The following is an 18,375-nucleotide window of genomic DNA, read 5'->3' as shown; positions in this document are numbered from 1 at the left end:
ACTTCTTCAAGACTTCCACATTGCTCGTCCCGATCGTCCAGCGCCGAGAGGTTGTGGTCGTCCCCGTCGTCGGTCTTTCCCCCATCAGGAGGTCTGTCCATATAAACTTTCCTCGTCCACTTCACGAAGTGGAACACTCTTCAAAATGGCGGCAGGGATTCCCCCGAGGGGAAGTGCTTAGGGAAGTTCGCAAGTGCGTGTCTAAAAGTGGACTGGAACGCAGCACAGGTCTCTTCTCCGGTCCAACCCCCAACAGCTTTACATGAGGTCCAGGACCAATCTTAAAGGAGAAGTAGGGCACACAAGATTAAATAGCTGCCTAAATATAATAGGAAAACACCAGACTGGACTATGTATACATTGTGGAGAAGTGGAAAATGTAAACATGTACTCTTGACATGTAGAAAGTACTCTAAAGGAAACCCTCTAAAGTTATGATCTTTCTGAAAGAAACTCAGCTTGCAATTTTTTTTTTTTTTTTGTAAACTGACAGCCCAATGAGATCACACCTCAGTCCAGAAGATGGCGGTAATGCACCTCGTTTGCAAACTGCCAAAAAAAACTACAGAAGAAGGAGACAGCAGAAACAACAACAGAAACAACGTAGCTGCATTATGTCACAAACGTGACAGTTTAGTGTGTGTGTGTGTGTGTGTGTGTGTGTAGAGTGTGGGGTGTGTTTATTACAGTAGAAGGCTGGTCTTGTCCTGAAGCTATAAATGACCCGCAGCTCCTCGAGACTGAAGGAGATCATCGACAGACACACACACACAGAGGAGGAACTTCATTCAGTGTGTGTTTCATACAGTTGCTGATCTGTGAGTGTGTGAGTGTGATGATGAGCGTCTCGCTGTGTGCTGCGCTCCTGGTGTGTCTGTGTGTGTGTGTGAGCGAGAGCTGCACCTGTTTTCCAGCTCATCCACAGGAGTTATTCTGCAGTTCTTCGTTAGGTACGTCACACTGGAGCTCAATCTCATTACAGCTGGATTACAGAATCAGATTTTAAAAAATGGCAACACTTTACAATAAAGTTCATTAGTTAACATTAGTTAATGTATTAACTAACATAAACTAACATTGATCAATACATTTGTTACAGTATTTATTTATCTTTGTTAGATAATAAAAATCCCTAGTTAATCCGTTAGTTAATAAAAATCCAACTGTTCATTGTTTGTTCATGTTCACGGTGCATTAACTAATGTTAACAAATCCAACCTTTAAATTTAATGGTAAATTTATTAAAAATGTATTATTAGTAAATGTTGAAATTAATATTAATTAAGATTAAATAAATGCTGTATAAGCGCAGTTCATTATTAGTTCATGTTTACTAATGTAGTTAACTAATGTTAACTAATTAACCTTATTGTAAAGTGTTACCAAAAAACGATATACTTGTAAATATGCATTTTATTGAATACTAAATATTCACAAAATTACTTTTTTGAAATATTCAAAAATTATTCATAATTTTTTGTGATTCTCACTAATTTTTCTTTTTTATCTTTTAAATAACAGTGTATTGCTTATGTATGTTTGTCTTCCAGTTTTGTAGAATCTAACAAGTTGGAGGCCACACGACATATCTCATCTTTTTGATTTTTACATTTTTATCAACTATTAATTAACCTTTTCATTAAACCTACTGCAGTTGCTTCACAAACCCCAGTTTGACGTAATTTTGTTGATGACAATTTTGCAACAATTTTTTTCTCTTTGTATTTTTGTTCCATAGTACCAGAATATCCTATTCAAATCAATGTGATAAACAAGTTAAGGCTAAACATAAAGTCAGACGTAATCTAAAACTAATCAGTAGTCCGAAAATGTGTAACGTAACAGATTACATTACAAACTGCAGGTTTCATCATGCAATTTTGTATTCTGTAATGGACTCTACCCAACACTGCTTATGCACTATTTGTTCATAATTTTTTAACTAACTGAGAGTAGTTTTTGGTTCTCTACCTAACTGGGAGTAGTTTGGGATCTCTAACTAACTGAGAGCAGTTTTGGATCTCTAACTAACTGAGAGCAGTTTTGGATCTCTCACTAACTGAGAGCAGTTTTGGATCTCTAACTACTGAGAGCAGTTTTGGATCTCTCACTAACTGAGAGCAGTTTTGGATCTCTAACTAACTGAGAGCAGTTTTGGATCTCTCAATAACTGAGAGCAGTTTTGGATCTCTAACTAACTGAGAGCAGTTTTGGATCTCTAACTAACTGAGAGTAGTTTTGGATCTCTAACTAACTGAGAGCAGTTTTGGATCCCTAACTAACTGAGAGCAGTTTTGGATCTCTAAGTAACTGAGAGTAGTTTTGGATCTCTAACTAACTGAGAGCAGTTTTGGATCTCTAACTAACTGAGAGCAGTTTTGGATCCCTAACTAACTGAGAGTAGTTTTGGATCCCTAACTAACTGAGAGTAGTTTTGGTTATCTAACTAACTGAGAATAACTAAGCCCCTAAGTTAATAACTATCTTTGCAACGGAAGTGAATCAATCAAAAACTAACTTTAGCTGTACAATAACTTTATTCTAGAGCTGCTGTAAAGCCTAAACAATCTCTGTTACTGTAATTTCCTATTATCACTGCTTTGAAACAATCTATATTGTTCAAAGCGCTATATAAATAAAGGTAACTTGACTTGACTAACGCGCTCAGAATCACACGGTATATAACTGATTATTTTCCCATTAGTGATGCGAGCTGAGGTAACTGGGAAGAAGATCTTACCAGGAGAGATAAATACAGAGGGCATGGAAGTTGTTCAATATGACATCAAAGTGAGAAAGGTGAGCTAAAGTATTGATGATCATATGAATGTTCTGCTGGGAATTATAATGATCTGATATAGTATGCTTTTCCTGGGACAGATTGGCCTGATGTCAAAATCAGGAGTGTGTTTCCCGAAAGCATCGTTCGCCAACTATAGTCGCAAGTTCCGTCGTTATCAGCAGTTCAACGAGTCTGTGTTTCCCGAAACCATCGTTCCAACACACATTCACAAACAGCATCGCAGAGTTGTGTGTTTGACAGATCTATAGATCTAGCTGTGGTTAGAAGCAGAGTTTCCAGTTTGCATGACATGTGGACTCAATAAATCCTGATCTTGAGCAAAATAAGCAAGCCGACATTCAGTGCAATCTATAATCTTTTATTTAGAACACATACCAATGTCATTTACGTCTTTTAGTTTGTCAAGAGATTTAAAGCGTAGGTTTTGAAGATTGCGCATGTGCGAACGAGCTCTAGTGTGTAGAACGAGCCTATGATTGAATCTGGAAATAAAGCAAAATAGCTGAGAAAAATTAGAAATATTCCTCAGATGCCATGTCCGTAATTTATAGTAAAACATCTCGGGCCCTATCTTCCACCCAGCGCAATTGACTTCGTACACCGACGCATGTATCATTCCTATTTTGCACCCAACGCACAGCGGACTCTTCCCTCCACAGACCCACGTCGGTAAATGAGGGAATGAACTTGCGCTCCCGGGGCGGTTCAGGGGAAAGAGGCGGTGTGTTCCGGCGCAAACGTTCCCTGGTGCTGTTTTGCAGCGTGTTATTCAGATGCTATTTTAAGAGCGCATGCTTGGCCATAATGTAGCGTGTGACTGTGCACAAAGCGGATACACTTTGCTTCTCTCATACGTGACGCAGCCCCATTTTTGCACACCATACATAATAACAAGGGAAAATATTACCACACAAGGGAAATCATTGTGGTGTCCATGAAGATGTGGACAAATAGGCATAATATAGCTTACACATTTACCCGAATTATTATACGTGAGTTGAACCGAAGCTAATTTGGGTGTGTTTCTCCCATCCTCATACAACGCCACTTCTCTGTCTTCTACGGCCCTGACGAGAACGCCGGTCTCCTCGGCTGTGAACCGCTCCTGGCGTGCGCCTGGCAAATCCGCCGTTATAATAGTGATCCGCCATGGACAAGCGCGCCGGCTCTTAAAGGGAATGTGAGATGGCGCTCTGATTGGTTTATTGCACGTTACGCCCAAACCACACCTATGAGTAATGTAGCGACTTCAGACCAACACATTTTATATTTGCGTCGAGATCCGGCCACAAAAGGTTCGTTAACAGATCTTTAAAATAGGGCCCCTCGCGTTAATTCCATCTCAAACAGATTCATTAAAAGTATTATTACTCCAACACCTGCATGCAGGGCCGTAGCTAGAGGATTCGGGGCCCCCTGAAAAAATATTGATGTGGGCCCCCACCACCCCCCACCAATATCATATACTGTACAATAGATGAACATGGAGGCCCACATATAAAAGAAGATGGTGATGTTGTTGTAAAACCTTTATTTTAAAAGTTAAATGTTTATATAAAAATTACAACTAATAAAAACTAACAAAAAGCAAGAAATTGTTAAATAATAATAAAAACCAATTATTAAAAAGTAATATTTTTTTCCCCCATCAGTCTGTTATAATTCATAAATTAAAAAGTAAACATTTAGAAATTGACAAGAATGCAGTCTAATTAAAAAAATAAAACCATTTATTGCCTTATTTTTTAATAAAGATAATATGGAACTGGTAATATTATTAAATAAAGCGAATACATTTATTCATCCAAGTGCAGTGTGTTGTATTCGTGTTTTCTCGATGTTTTAAATATCATCAGCCGGCAGGTCAGATGCATAATGCAATGCGTTGTGACTCGTGTAATTTTTTTAAAACTCTATTTACAATAGTGTAAAAAGACAGGAATTTAGACCACGTAATCATTCGGTCGATTTTGTGGCGCGCACCGATAATAAAAAATGACTGTACACGGCAGACTGTAGACGGAAGTTTTCTAATTCCCAGCGAAATAACAATAATTTTAAGAACGTCTTGATCGAATGGGATACAACCACTCTCCTTGCCTCCCTCTCCGTCTTTTCCTGGCATTTCTGGTCCCTGATTTCTGTTTTCTTTTCCCCGACATTTTTCAGTCAGTCAGTCTCCTGCTCTTCCACCAAGTCCATCGTTAACTTCAGGTTCTGCCGCCTCAACTCTGATTGGTTCTGTTCACGAGCTGGGGTGGGACTTACAATTTTATTGGGTCCATCTGATGTTTGTCACTGACTCTGACTGAATAATTAATAAATACTTTAGGTCGGACTAAACCATTTTTATGGAGGTAAGAGAAGCAGATATTTGGAAACATATTTACCCAAATTGCACGTTTTTGTGGTTTTCATTTAAATCTCAGGCATACAACTAATATAAATATTAGAATTATTCATACAACAGGGGCCTAAATAGTATAACTGCTGGATTTTGTGGGGCCCCCTGGGCAGTGGGGGCCCCTATAATTGTCACCACCTTTCACCCCACTAGCGACGGCCCTGCCTGCATGACATCATTAACCAACGTGGTTGAACGATCAATTTGCGACAATACAGTTTCGGGAAACAGTCGTGACTAGTGAGATGATTTCTTCAGCGATGCATCATCGCACTATAGTAGGGAAGCAGCGAGTTACAACGTTATACGGGAAACACACACCCCTGAATAGTCCATGATTAAAATGGAGAGTTACAGTCTTTTTAGGGTTCTTGTCGACACATATACATGTGTGACAACGTGTGACATACACTTTGGACACACGGTTCGTGAAGCTTCGAAACCTTTGCAAAGCTTTTTTGCTAAAATCACGTGACTTTGGCGGTTTGATACACGCTCCGAATCACTGGTTCGAAGCAAAGGATTCGAAGGTTCACGGAGCGTGTTTCTGTAGCATCCGACACTAGAGACTCTATTTTAAATTGAATAATTTTTATATAGTGGATCTGCAGACCCAAAACACAATACACTGCTATACAATACAAACAATAGTTTTACAAAATCATGGTTTTGCAGGTGTTCAAAGGTTCTTCTGACAGAATAAAGAAAATCAAGCATGCCTCTACATTGGAGATAATGTGTACGGCCATACTGGGTCACGGCCAGTATCTGCTTTCAGGTAAACACAAAGTTCAGTCTGATCGGTCCTTAACTCATTCTGCTTGCAATCACATCAAGCTCTATAGGGCTCAGCTGATTGGTTCCTGCTGTATCAGTAGCCAATGAGCTCGATGCTCAACCTTCAAATGCTTGGTCAGTGTTTGCTGTAGCATCTTTCAGAAACCCTCCACCTTCCCCAGCTCCACCTGTATATCTCTGCTACGGGTCATTCATGTATGTTATATTGAACAGCAACATTAGGCAACATTCGAAAGCTTACAAACTCAGTAATTCATCCTGTGAAAAGTATTTTGAAATTGGATGTTGCCTTACCATGTAAATGGTACTTTAAATGATTTAAGCAGGCTCCTCCCCTTCATATTACAAAAATTATTTTAATTACTTTATTATCAAATCTTTTCTAATCTTGACACAACCCATATCGTTGGAAAGGTCTGAGTCTCAAGGTTCCATATTTGGTGACTATTTTGTGATAGAAGCAATATTTGGGCAAAAAAAAAATGAATTTGTTACAGGAGAATGCATCAAAAACATTTACAAATTATGGAATTTTGGTACAATGTTTAAACAAAATCTCATAGAAACGTACATTTTTGTGATATCAACTTCAAATTTGGAACACAACTTGGTTAGATATGTAGCTTTGATTTAATAGTAATTTATAGTAAAAAAAAACACCAACATAAAAAATGTTTAGTACAGTACATTTGATTTACAGTAAATTTAAACTTCCATAACTTTCACATCAGCAATAATCTGCTGAGGGCCTTTTTAAAATAAGACCAAACGGTCTATATTCCAAAGCATTCTAGAATTACAACCATTTTAGTTTAGATAGTGACAGTTATGTGCGATCTGACATAATCGAGGATGTGCATCTCTTTACAGAAACACACCTAGAGCGCACACATACACTACATGATGTAGTCTATTAGTTTAGACTAGTGTGCTTGAGCATTTAGAGCGCACACTTCACTTCTGATTTACTCTAAAATGCTTTTATAACGTTATAATTCTTTAAATAATTTAAATCAATCATTAGCTCAAGTAGAGCATGAATTTACTGCTTGATAACCCAAGACTCGCTGTATGTGGCTTGCCATCGGCTGCATGACATGTTCCCTGGTTTGCTTTAATGTGTTTTATGACTTTTATACATCAACATGTCAGGCCGCTCCAGCTATACAACGCTGCGAAGGTAAATCAAGTTCAGATAGTTTTTAGGGCGACTCTTCACTGATTTAACAGGAATTAGGAAACACTGACTAACATTATGAGTGGACCTCAGAGAATATAAAACAAAAATGAAATATACAATATGTTTTCTGTCCCTAAGGATATATGGACAGTTATGACAGACTCTCCATTTCAATGTGCGACCTCATTGTGCGCTGGGACAGTCTCTCCTTAATGCAGAAGAACAACATCAAATACAGATATCAGAAGGGCTGTGACTGCAAGGTAAGAACACATTTATTTAGAGATGCACGAAATATCGGCCACCATATCAGTATCGGACGATATATGTCCATTTCTATGATATAGTTATCGGCCCAATAAAAGTTTTTTGCCAATATATTAAATAATGTATTTCCTTCAGCTGAGAGACTCTTCAGATGTGCACTGTTCAACATGATGGTTTTGAGTTGCATGAAATATGATTAGAATCACTTAAAAAAAGGGAAAATACAGTAAAGTGCAACACAAGTCTGTCATATCAGCTACATGAAATTATGAGAACATCATTATAATTGTGTGTTTGGGACATGGATTTTAAAGGTGAGACTTTTGTTTTTGTAATCAGGCTTTCAAAAATTATATTAAAACTTTTATAAAATAAAATATTCATATCGGTGCATCCCTACATTTATTTCAAGCCAGCTGACAATGATCCAAACATTACGAACTCAGTTCACCCTGTAACGATGAAATGAAACAATTTTCACATGTGTTTTATGTTTTGTATCTACACAGTAAAAAACGTTGGGATAATTTTAAACCTTACCGTTTTAGGTACACAAATTGGGTCATTGTGTTGGGTTATTATACAAAATATGTTGGGTAATTTTTTCAAAATTGTTGGGTAATTTTTAGTAATAACCCAATGCTTTGGGTTAAAATAACCCACAGTTGGGAAGGTGCTATACCACCCCATAGTTGGGTTACTCATTGGGTTATTTTTAACCCAACATTTTTAAGTGAGCAGTTAAACAGGTTCTAGAATACTAACTCATTCACTTATTAATTCAATGTCCAAAAGTACCCTGACATAGATTCGATTTATGAAGGTCCGAGTGAACAAAACCATAGCTGGTAGTGTATATTATATTGTATTGTAATATATTAATGTGAAATGGATCCGCAGATCTCCATCTGCACTCGCCAGCCCTGTCAGCCCAGCTCTGAGAGCGAGTGTGTGTTGGACGACTGGTCTTACTCGCGGTCAGAGCCACTTCTTGAGGCCGCCTGCGTCAGACACACCGACGGCTCCTGCAGCTGGGACACAGGAACGGCCAAAAACCACACACACACACACGCCTGACGTCTGCAAACCACACACACACACACACACACACTGAGTCTGAGTGGAAAACAAACTGCTTGATGCTGATCGACTCTGAACACAAGCAAGGCCTTTAACCTCCTGCAACCACCCAGAATAGACTACCTTGCATAATTGCATTGGATTATTAGCATGTCATATTAGGTCATCTGATTTTCTAGCTTATTATTTTGAATTGAGAAAAAAAAGGGTTTATGGGCAAAAACGCCGTTTTAAACTGATCTGTAATGCCTAAAGAAATCAGGAAGATTCAGGAAGATTCTGCATGGACCTTTCCCACATTTACACTTCTAAATTAATCTTTAGCATGTTACAATTTATCTGCATAATTTTGGCTAGCTGCAGTTTTATGAGGTATTTTTAACAAGTAATAAAACGTTTTCAAAAATGAAAACATGTGCAGGAATTTATGAAGCTGCCAACTGTGTCTATATCTCTCTATTATGAAGCAAACCTCATGTGTTGCAATAGTTGTTGTGGTCGTTCTCAATAAATCATGCGGATTTTGAAACTGTTCATTTAAGCATGAGATGCAGCTGCTTTAGCTTAGATAAGTTTAGTTTAGTTTAGTTTAGTTTAGTTTAGTTTAGTTCACTGCATTCACGCACTGCTTTGCACATATAAATGATAAAAAAAGCACTACACTTTTTAAAGGGATAGTTCAACATTTAAATTCTGTCATCAGCCTCAACTCTTCAGAATAATATCCCATCATTAATATCTGACTACAGGACAGATGAGTAGTGCTACAGTTTTATTATTAAACACAGATTGATGGATTATGAGACATGATGGATTTCAGGAAGTTGTTCTGTACCGTTCATCTTTCTTTCTGATGTTCATTGATGTTTATTTGCTGCTTAGTAGTAAAGAGGAGGAGATGATCGGTTCATCCGTCACACACATTAAACACACACAAACACACATTTACTGACTCAATTTACTGCTGAAAATTACGGGATTTAAAATCTGAAACATTGGTTTCTTTAAAATCGAGAAACTGATCACTTTATCCATCAGCCCTAATATTAACAATGACAAATTATAAAGAATTGCCATTAAATGACTGCATGTAAGTGATTGTCTTTTCTGCTATGATCATGTCATTAATGCATTGGTTATATTTCCCCGTCCCGTCCCCCTCTGGATGGGTTTGTGTCTGTGTGAACGGTTGAAACGCCGCCCTGAAGACCGAGCGCACAAGTCCACTCGTCAGTGTGCAAGTTTAACGTTTTGCTTTCCAGAATGCTTAGATTGCTTTATGTTCATCGGCTTCTACGGCACTGATTTTGAAATGAATTCGCTTTGCAGGACAGTCAACAAATTCATACAAAACACTGTTTCCATGAAGATAGATATGCAATTAACTATTAAGGAGTTCTGTGTATAATAAGCATCTGTGTGTATTTTATGGGAAATGTATGTTAGCATGTTGATAAATGTGCATGTTGTTAATGTCAATGCCTTAAATGAAATGCATTTATCTAGTATTGCTTTCCACTTTTGTGTTCTGATGAGCTTAGTGTTAAAAACTGAAAAAAAGATAATTTTAAGGCATTTTGTGACACATATTTGCAAAATGGTCGTACCATCATTTATTAACGTTGGTGGCATGTTTGCGAGGTGGCTGAAGAAAATAAAATCAATTTATAGGGGGAAATATCACCACGACCATGGGCACGCCAGGTGCTGTTTGAATGGGCATGATGATGCTTCTGTCCTCCACTGCATGGGGTGAGATGCGTGGCTCACTAGCTGCGTTTACATCACCTGTGATGCATACGAATTATGAAACGCGAATGTAAACCGTGTATTGAGTCGCGTTTCAAACTCATTGATCAATATGCTTGCGTAGGAGTCAGTGAAATGTGCGCTGGTTTTTCTCCGCGTTCTGCGCTGGTGTGCGAGTCTCATCGACAATAAACGCAAGCTCTTATCAGCCCTATCCACCGCGTTTACATTGTTATTAATAGTGGATACTTTCATGCGCTTCCATGTCCAAGTGTCTGCTATCAGACCCGTTGAAGTGCAGTTTCTGTTCATGTGTGCTATGTGTGTTAACCCAATAGAGCATCACAGTCCCGCCCACAGCCGGTGCCGGAAGTAAGAATTCAATACAATTTCTCCATTGACAATTGGGGTATAAGCCATAAAAACATAACCATACATGGTAGACTTAAAACCAGCTGCGGCTGTACTAAGCGATTGTATATGCTCATATAAACTCCAAAAGTTCATGGGGCACTAACATTGTTTTGAGATAAATGCCTTTTATTCGCAATGTCTTGGATAAGTATTTCATTACCCACAATCCTGAACAATCCCACAATCCCACAGTGATGCATCTGATTGGTGGAAGTCGTGTAAGTGTCTGGTTACCCTGCAAAGGTCCGTGAAGACCGAAGATCGTGTAATGACGAAGGGCTAGCTCATTGGTCGCATGTCAGAGGCGCCCGCGCCGCGCCATTGGATGTGCAGTTGCCGCAGCACAGCCTATGAGCGAGCCAGATGCTGAATGTGCTAGCTGTGCAGATGCAAATGCGTTTTACACATAAGCTTCAGTAAATCGAGGAAAAGGAGTTTCCCTGTACAATCACTATATAAAATTCAGTGGAGGAAAAAGTTCATATGGCCGTCGTCAGATTTGGAAGTCGCTCAAAAGGCTCTTTCACGGTTGTGGCTTCAGTCGACTTCAGTGAGGCGCGGTGGTTTATGGGATGAGTAGTTCCTTCGCTCGGAAATGAAAAGTCTTGTTGTACCTTTGAATTTTTTTTGGATTTTCTCTTCGTTTTTTCACTCGAAATGATATGTTGAATGCTAATGAGTCCAGCCGTAGCTGGTTATCCTCAGACATGCTGTAAAACTCTTTAGATATGGATTTTTCCAAACGTCAATGGGAGAAATGAATGGGAAATTTACTTCCGGCACCAAAGCTCTCTCGGGCTGTGGTGCTCTATATAGCCTACCCTACATACAGTTAGGGTGATATACATGACTTAAAATGTGATATTGTCCGCACACCTCTTGCGTTTCGTTTGCTTTTCACTGCAACTGTACTTTTCACACTATTTTATACTTTTTTTTTCATTGCTGGCTTATTTTATGAAAAAGTGTAGTGAATAAGAGACCTTCAAGAGACCAACATGCCTGGTCCTTCACAGTATCAGGTTTTTGCCATCAACTGCAACTGTGGAGAGATCCTTTTCAAAAATTAGGTTAATTAAGAACCAACTCTGAAGCCTCTGCTCAGAGGAGGGACTCTCAGACCTTCTGCTCATAGCCATAGAGAGGGACATCCCAGTGGATCACAGTAAAGTCATAAACATCTAGCCTGACTTCGTCATACTCATATTCTAGTCAGAATGTGAGTCTGATACTGCTCCAGGGCTTTGATTATGAGGCGTGTCTTAACCGAACCAGGAAAAAAAAAACTCTGCACTCAATTGGATAGACCTACAACCAATCAGAGCAACGCAGTAAGTGTTTTTTATATGAGCTACGCAAATTGTCAACAGAACTCTACACGCACGCTGGAAGAAGTAGTAAAATAATGAGTGTTGCTTCTTTTACTTGGTCCTCCATGAGTGCGACCAAAGGAGAAACCACAACGACCACAGGGTTTTCATTGCGTCCCATCTTCTTAGCGACCATCGGAGCCAGCTGATAAATTAAACTTTTGCCGAATCCCATTGTAAGGACGGCAAACACATCTTTCCGATCGACAAATGCCTTGATTGCAGTTCTCTGTTCGTCTTTTAAAATGAATGCGCTGTCGATTTCTTTTACAACAGACGCAATAGCGGAATCTATACATCTCAGTTCTCCAGCTGCAGTCATCTCTGAGGGAAACCAGTTCAACCCAAGCGCTCTTTGATAACGTGATGATTACGTAACTGCAGATCATCTGTCCATCATCGTATAAAGCCCGCCCTGGCAATTTGATTGGCCCGACTAATTCTGAACCGATCATAATTACTCCTCAATGAAGGGCGAGTCCAGACCGAACTTCCCGACCAAATAATGTTGTGGGCGGGGTTCGGGCTGGCATCCAGGCTAATAAACATCTTCAAGAATGGCTCACAGAAGGTTGCTGTTGTAATTAGGTTTAAAGAAGCCCTGCAACCCTGTATATCTATATTATCTATTAATTATTATTATTAATAGTGAATAAATCTAAAGCTTTTGAGACTATTATTTTTTTTATTGAATTTGTCATAAAGATGTGACCATTTCCTCCTTTTAGGCTTACTAAATAATCTTGATATAAAAAAAGGGACAGGGGTGCCCTTTTTCAGTTTCAGCACATGCCCCTCAAAAGGTCTGTGCACGGCCCTTAGAGAAGTACTAGTGCAACTTCTCTTCCATGCAGACTTTCAACATTAAACATTAAATTCCGAAACGAATTAGAACCGAATTATGTGCTTGTGAAACAGAATCATACCAAATTAGGAAGTCTGTATTAATACCCAGCCCTATCAACTACAGTGGATTTGATAATTGTGATGACGTTACATCACTCTGTAGAGATCCGTGTCCACATGAAAGTCTTTTTCTGATGGTCGATGGCAAAAATACCAAATTAATTTGCATTTAATATAAAAACAACTTTTTATTGGCACTACATGTTGATAGTGCTCAGTCTTTCTCATTGTATTCCATTTTTATTATAATTTTTTGTGCCACAACTTACAATGTGTGTTCTCGATGGAGCTTGAAGACGGCGCAGCACTCGGGCTGGAGTCCACGCACCGACAGGGCTTTGATGAGGCAGTTGCGCAGCGTCATTCCCGCTCGCACGTTCACCTAATTCAACACAAGTCTCAGATTTCATCACTTCAATGGCGAAGAAGGGTATGAACATGCATGTGAACGTTACATAGATCTTTAGTATTATAGCGACTAGCATTTGTGAGTTTGTAAAAACTAGAGATGCATGATATATCGGACACCATATCGGTAACGCACCGATATATGTTCATTTTTAATGTTATCGGTATCGGCCCGATGAGAAAATATGGCCGATATATTAAAGCTGATAAATAATGTAAAATGATAAACAAGTGGGATGAAATTCCTTTAATGATAGAGGAACCAGGGGAAACCATAAACCAGGCGCATGGCGATCTAAAAAGAGTCCTTGATCAATGCTACTATTCCTATAAAGAGGAGAAGCGGCTGGAACCTGTTGTACATTTATCGTCTTATAGACTAGGAATGACGATGAGAGACGCTGCTTCGTTTAGATGTTTAATGAAAAAGAAACAAAGATAAATACAGCGTGCTTGTTCAGCAAATCGTTCACAAGATGGCCGTTGCCAAAATCACCAAAAATAAACAAACTTCACGTGAATCACGTGCCTTTCACCATTGCTCAATGCATCTTGGGAAATGAAGTCAATTCACAAATAATAATTACACATGAATGTTTTTGACCACATATGTATCTGAAACATGAACTGTTAATCTTAGTGTTGTGTATTAAATGTTAACTTATTAATTTTAACTTAGTAATCTTAACTTTCGTAACTATTCTTTTAAATAGTCTTCTAACAAATAAATTCTCAACATCCTTCCCCCCATAAACTACAGTTTATATAATTTCCAAAGGATACAAAAGCTGGATGGGTCTCCGCAGAACAGTCCCTGAACTCGTGCGAACTGCACATGACCTCACAAGTCCATCACGACCTGGAAACAATTCCTCAATTCTTCCTAGCTTCCAGCTTTGTCTTGGGGTGTTATCTTCTCCGATGAGTGCAACATCTCCGACCTTCAGCAGAGAAGACCGTGGGGTGTCGCAGCGATGAGCCGACTTCAAATCCAGCAAATATTCTCTCCGCCATCGGGTCCAGATGTTGGTCTTTGTCGGTAGCGCCACCTCCTGTTCATCTCCTCCTTGTTCGCTGTTGGATGGTTAGTCTCAGCTGGACATGGCTTAGAAGGCAAGCAGCTCAGTCTCTGGCCCACCAAGAAATGAGCAGGTGTTAGTGGCTCTGGCTCGTCCACATCATTGTGCACATAAGTGAGCGGCCTCGAGTTTATTATGGCTTCAGCTTCAGTCAGAATGGTGCACATTTCTTCAAAGTTGAGTTTAGCTCTGCCTAGCACTTTTCTGAGAATAATTTTGACTGACCTAACCAGCCGCTCCCAGAATCCGCCCCACCAGGGTGCTCTTTCAGCGATGAACCGCCAGGTGATGCCCTTCTCAGAGAAGAACTCCCGTAGCTGTGGATCTTTAATGCCTTTCCAGAGCTCCTTCAAATCTTGATCCGCTCTCTTGAACGTCTTGGCGTTATCTGAATAAATCACCTTGCATAATCCTCTTCTCGAGATGAATCTTTTCAACGCTAGCAAGAAGTTCTCTGTAGACATATCCGAGACCAGCTCTAAGTGCACCGCTCTGGTTACAGCGCAAGCGAACAGTGCTATATACGCTTTTGTCATGACGTTCTGTGTCTTCACATAGAGTGGCCCTGCGAAGTCTACACCAGTGATCTCAAATGGCGGGGACTCTGTTATTCTGTCTCTTGGCAGTGGCGCGGTAGTCTGCTGCCCAGCCTTTGCCTTGAATTTCTTGCAGAGTACACATCTGGACACAACCTTCTTCACTACCTGTCGTGCCCTCAAAACCCAATACTTCTCTCTTATCTGCACTAAAGTGTCTCGTACACCTGCATGCATTATCTTCTCATGTTCATACTGCACCAACATTTCTGTGTAGCGGTGGTTGTTGGGCAAAATCCATGGGTGCTTTTCTCTGAAAGAGAGATCAGAATGCTGGAGCCTTCCTCCCACACTGAGCAGCTCCTCTTCATCCAGAAATGGTTTTAGCTCTCGGATTCTGGAGTCAGTGTGGGGACATTTCCCTGCTTTCAGCAAATCAATTTCAGAGCTGAAACTCTGGTTCTGAATCACCTTTATCCAGTTTTTTCCTGCTTCATTCAGCTCTTCTGCCGTCAGTTCACCACTGATTTTTGTGCTTGAGCGGGTGTTGTAGATAAACCTCTTTATCCAGGCTGTCACCCGGAGCACTGTTTTTAGTTTGCTGTACCTCTCCAGACATAAAACAGGGCTTAAGAAGTCTTGGTCTTGCTTAACAAACTGTACAGCAATCTGGTATTTGGATCTTTATTCTTTCTTTATTCTTTATTTCAAGGATAGCCCCTTGAGATGTACCATCTCATTTTCGAGGGGGTCCTTACAATAATGACAAACAAAACAAGATGATAAAGAGTAAATATTAGAGATAATTCCAAACACATAAGTACAAAGACACACACACACTCACACACACTCCAACAATGCTCCCTGAAACTAGCCCCCCACCCCCTCACCAGCCAGTAATGCACAGACTATGCACAGACAAGGTATGAAAAAAAAGGAGAAAAAAGAAATATATATATATACATATATACATAAAAAATATAGAATATAAAAAATAATAACAATAATAATAATAATAAAAAAAAAAAACAATAATAGATAGATAAATAAATAAATCCCTTTACAAAAAATAGAGATAGACATTTGTACACATAAGCATACTATACACCCCCTTAGAAATACATCTGCTTGCATGCACGAGTAAAGTATACAATCCATATTTGTAAACAAATACACACATATATACAGTACACTGGACAGTGAGTAGTATGAGACCTAAAACAGTTCAGAAACACGAGCAAAGTGTTTGAAATTGAGTAATTAAAGATGATTTAAAGATATAAAGAGAAGTGATCGACCTGAGTGAGGAAGGAAGGTTATTCCAATCAGATGGAGCTTTGAATTTGAATGCACGACGACCAATTTCTTTACTGATTCTAGGTGTAACTAGAAACAGTTGGTCCATGTGCCTTAAGTTGTATTGAGAGCTGAAGGGAATTAAAAGGTCTTTCAAATATGACGGGAAATTAAAATGAATACATTTAAAAATAAGTGTTAACCAGTGGAGTTGTCTTCTGGTCTTCGGCGTAGGCCAGTTCAATGACTCATACATTAGACAGTGATGGGTTCTGTAAGGACACCTGAGCACAAATCTACAAAGACTATTATATAAAACATTAAGAGGACGGAGATTTGTTCCAGAGGCGTTACCATAGACCACATCAGCATAGTCCAGTATCGGGAATATTAATTGTGTTATAATTCTCTTACGTACTTCTAGTGAGAAGCAGTCAGCAGAACGATAAAGTGATTTCAGACAACCAAATATTTTCTTAGTAATCCAATTAATATGAGATTTAAAGGATAGCTGAGAATCAAGCCAGAGGCCTAGATATTTGAGTTCTTCAATTTTTTCTATTGTTGTTCCATCAAAAAAGCTAATCGACCAGTTACTTAACATCGAAGGATCAGATCGAGTGCAAAACAACATGCTATATGATTTTCTCTTATTCAAAAGAAGCTTGTTCGAGGAAAGCCATCCTTGAACCAAATTGAAATCAGATTGGAGAGAGTACTGAATTTGAGAAATATCAGAGCTAGAAAAGTATAATACAGTATCATCTGCATATAAATGAAATTGACAGTCAGAACAGATTTGAGATAGAGCATTTCTTGTGTTGGTTTTACATTTATTCCTTAACTCCTTATATGCATTCCAATCGGTAGAGTCCAATGTATTACGATATTTTTTCCAGGCCTTGTCTCTTTGTTTAAATAAATATATGAGATCTCCCTTGATCCAAGGTAAATGTCGACCCTTAAAAAACTCGGTATAAAAAAAATTCCATGCATCTTCCACTGTTGGAATTAAATTAAATATCTCCCAGTTTATATTTAATAGATCCTGTATGAAGAGTTCAGGGTTAATTTTATTAAATTGTCTTACTTTAATCAATTTAGGAGGAAGACAAGGCACTTTGATTTTCCAAATACAGAAAACCATAGAATGGTCACTAAAAGAATCATGTAAAACCCCAGATTGTAAAATTCTATCAGGATGGGAGACTAAGATCCAGTCAAGCAAAGATGAGGAACTGGAACCGACTCTAGTAGGTTCCTTTATGAGTTGAGATAGATTTATACTATTAAAGAGATTACGATCTTTCTGAGAGGAGCGATCAAGCCAATTAGAGTTAAAGTCACCTAATAAAATCTTTTCACAGTTGCCATCTAAAGAATTAATGGTAGACAAAATACAGTCAGTGGTTTCTGCTGGCGCAGACGGAGGTTTATAAATATTTCCAATGATTAATCGTTTATTTTCATGGAAAATGATTTTAACAAAAAGGCCTTCGAAATGTCTGGGATTCTCATTTGGCAAAACAAGTTCTGCAGTCAAATTTGTGGATACATATATTACGAGGCCCCCACCTCTTGAACCTCTATCTTTCCTAAATACAACATAATTGTCAAATTTGATTTCTTCATCAGGAATATTACTGTTTAGCCAAGTTTCAGACAAAGTAATTACATGGGGTTTATTATAGGTAAGCCAGGCTCTCAGTAAATCCATTTTAGATGGCAAGCTCCTAATGTTCAAATGAATAACCTGCAACCCTTTAGCACAATTCATTATTCCAAAATAACTGAATAAGTCTGTGTATAGTCAGGCAGTAAGAAAGCACACAGAGCATCATCGCAGATTGTGGTGTATAGCAGGCAGAATAGACGGAGAGAGAGGCAGAAGGAGAGCAACAAACACAAACACGGACACACACGCACTCACACATAGATCTGAGTTCAGACCTTACCTCATCTTCCTGAACATCTTCCTGAGTGCTCTCTAACTGATCAGGTGACATCAGAACACAAGGACCATTCCACCAGAGCAATGTGCTCTGCTTCAGGTCCTGCACAGTTAGGCCTCTGGTGGGGAGGTCA

General features: G+C 39.0%; 1 protein-coding gene across 1 annotated transcript in view; it reads left to right on the top strand.

Moving 5' to 3' along the window:
• Positions 1 to 642: 642 nt before the first annotated feature.
• LOC130100896 (metalloproteinase inhibitor 2-like) overlaps positions 643 to 18,375 on the top strand; it is a 318,524-nt gene continuing 300,791 nt past the window's right edge. Inside the window, exons 1-5 of the mRNA XM_056266548.1 lie at positions 643 to 950; positions 2,705 to 2,799; positions 5,883 to 5,985; positions 7,324 to 7,448; positions 8,353 to 8,649. Coding sequence (XP_056122523.1) covers positions 836 to 950; positions 2,705 to 2,799; positions 5,883 to 5,985; positions 7,324 to 7,448; positions 8,353 to 8,529 — 615 coding nt within the window. The 5' untranslated portion in view covers positions 643 to 835 and the 3' untranslated portion in view covers positions 8,530 to 8,649. The remainder of the gene's footprint in view (positions 951 to 2,704; positions 2,800 to 5,882; positions 5,986 to 7,323; positions 7,449 to 8,352; positions 8,650 to 18,375) is intronic.

This window comes from Rhinichthys klamathensis, unplaced genomic scaffold, assembly GCF_029890125.1.
Source record: "Rhinichthys klamathensis goyatoka isolate OS25496 unplaced genomic scaffold, OSU_Roscu_1.1 h1tg000249l_1, whole genome shotgun sequence".
Classification (NCBI taxonomy): domain Eukaryota; kingdom Metazoa; phylum Chordata; class Actinopteri; order Cypriniformes; family Leuciscidae; genus Rhinichthys; species Rhinichthys klamathensis.
This window is presented reverse-complemented; position numbering and strand designations above follow the sequence as displayed.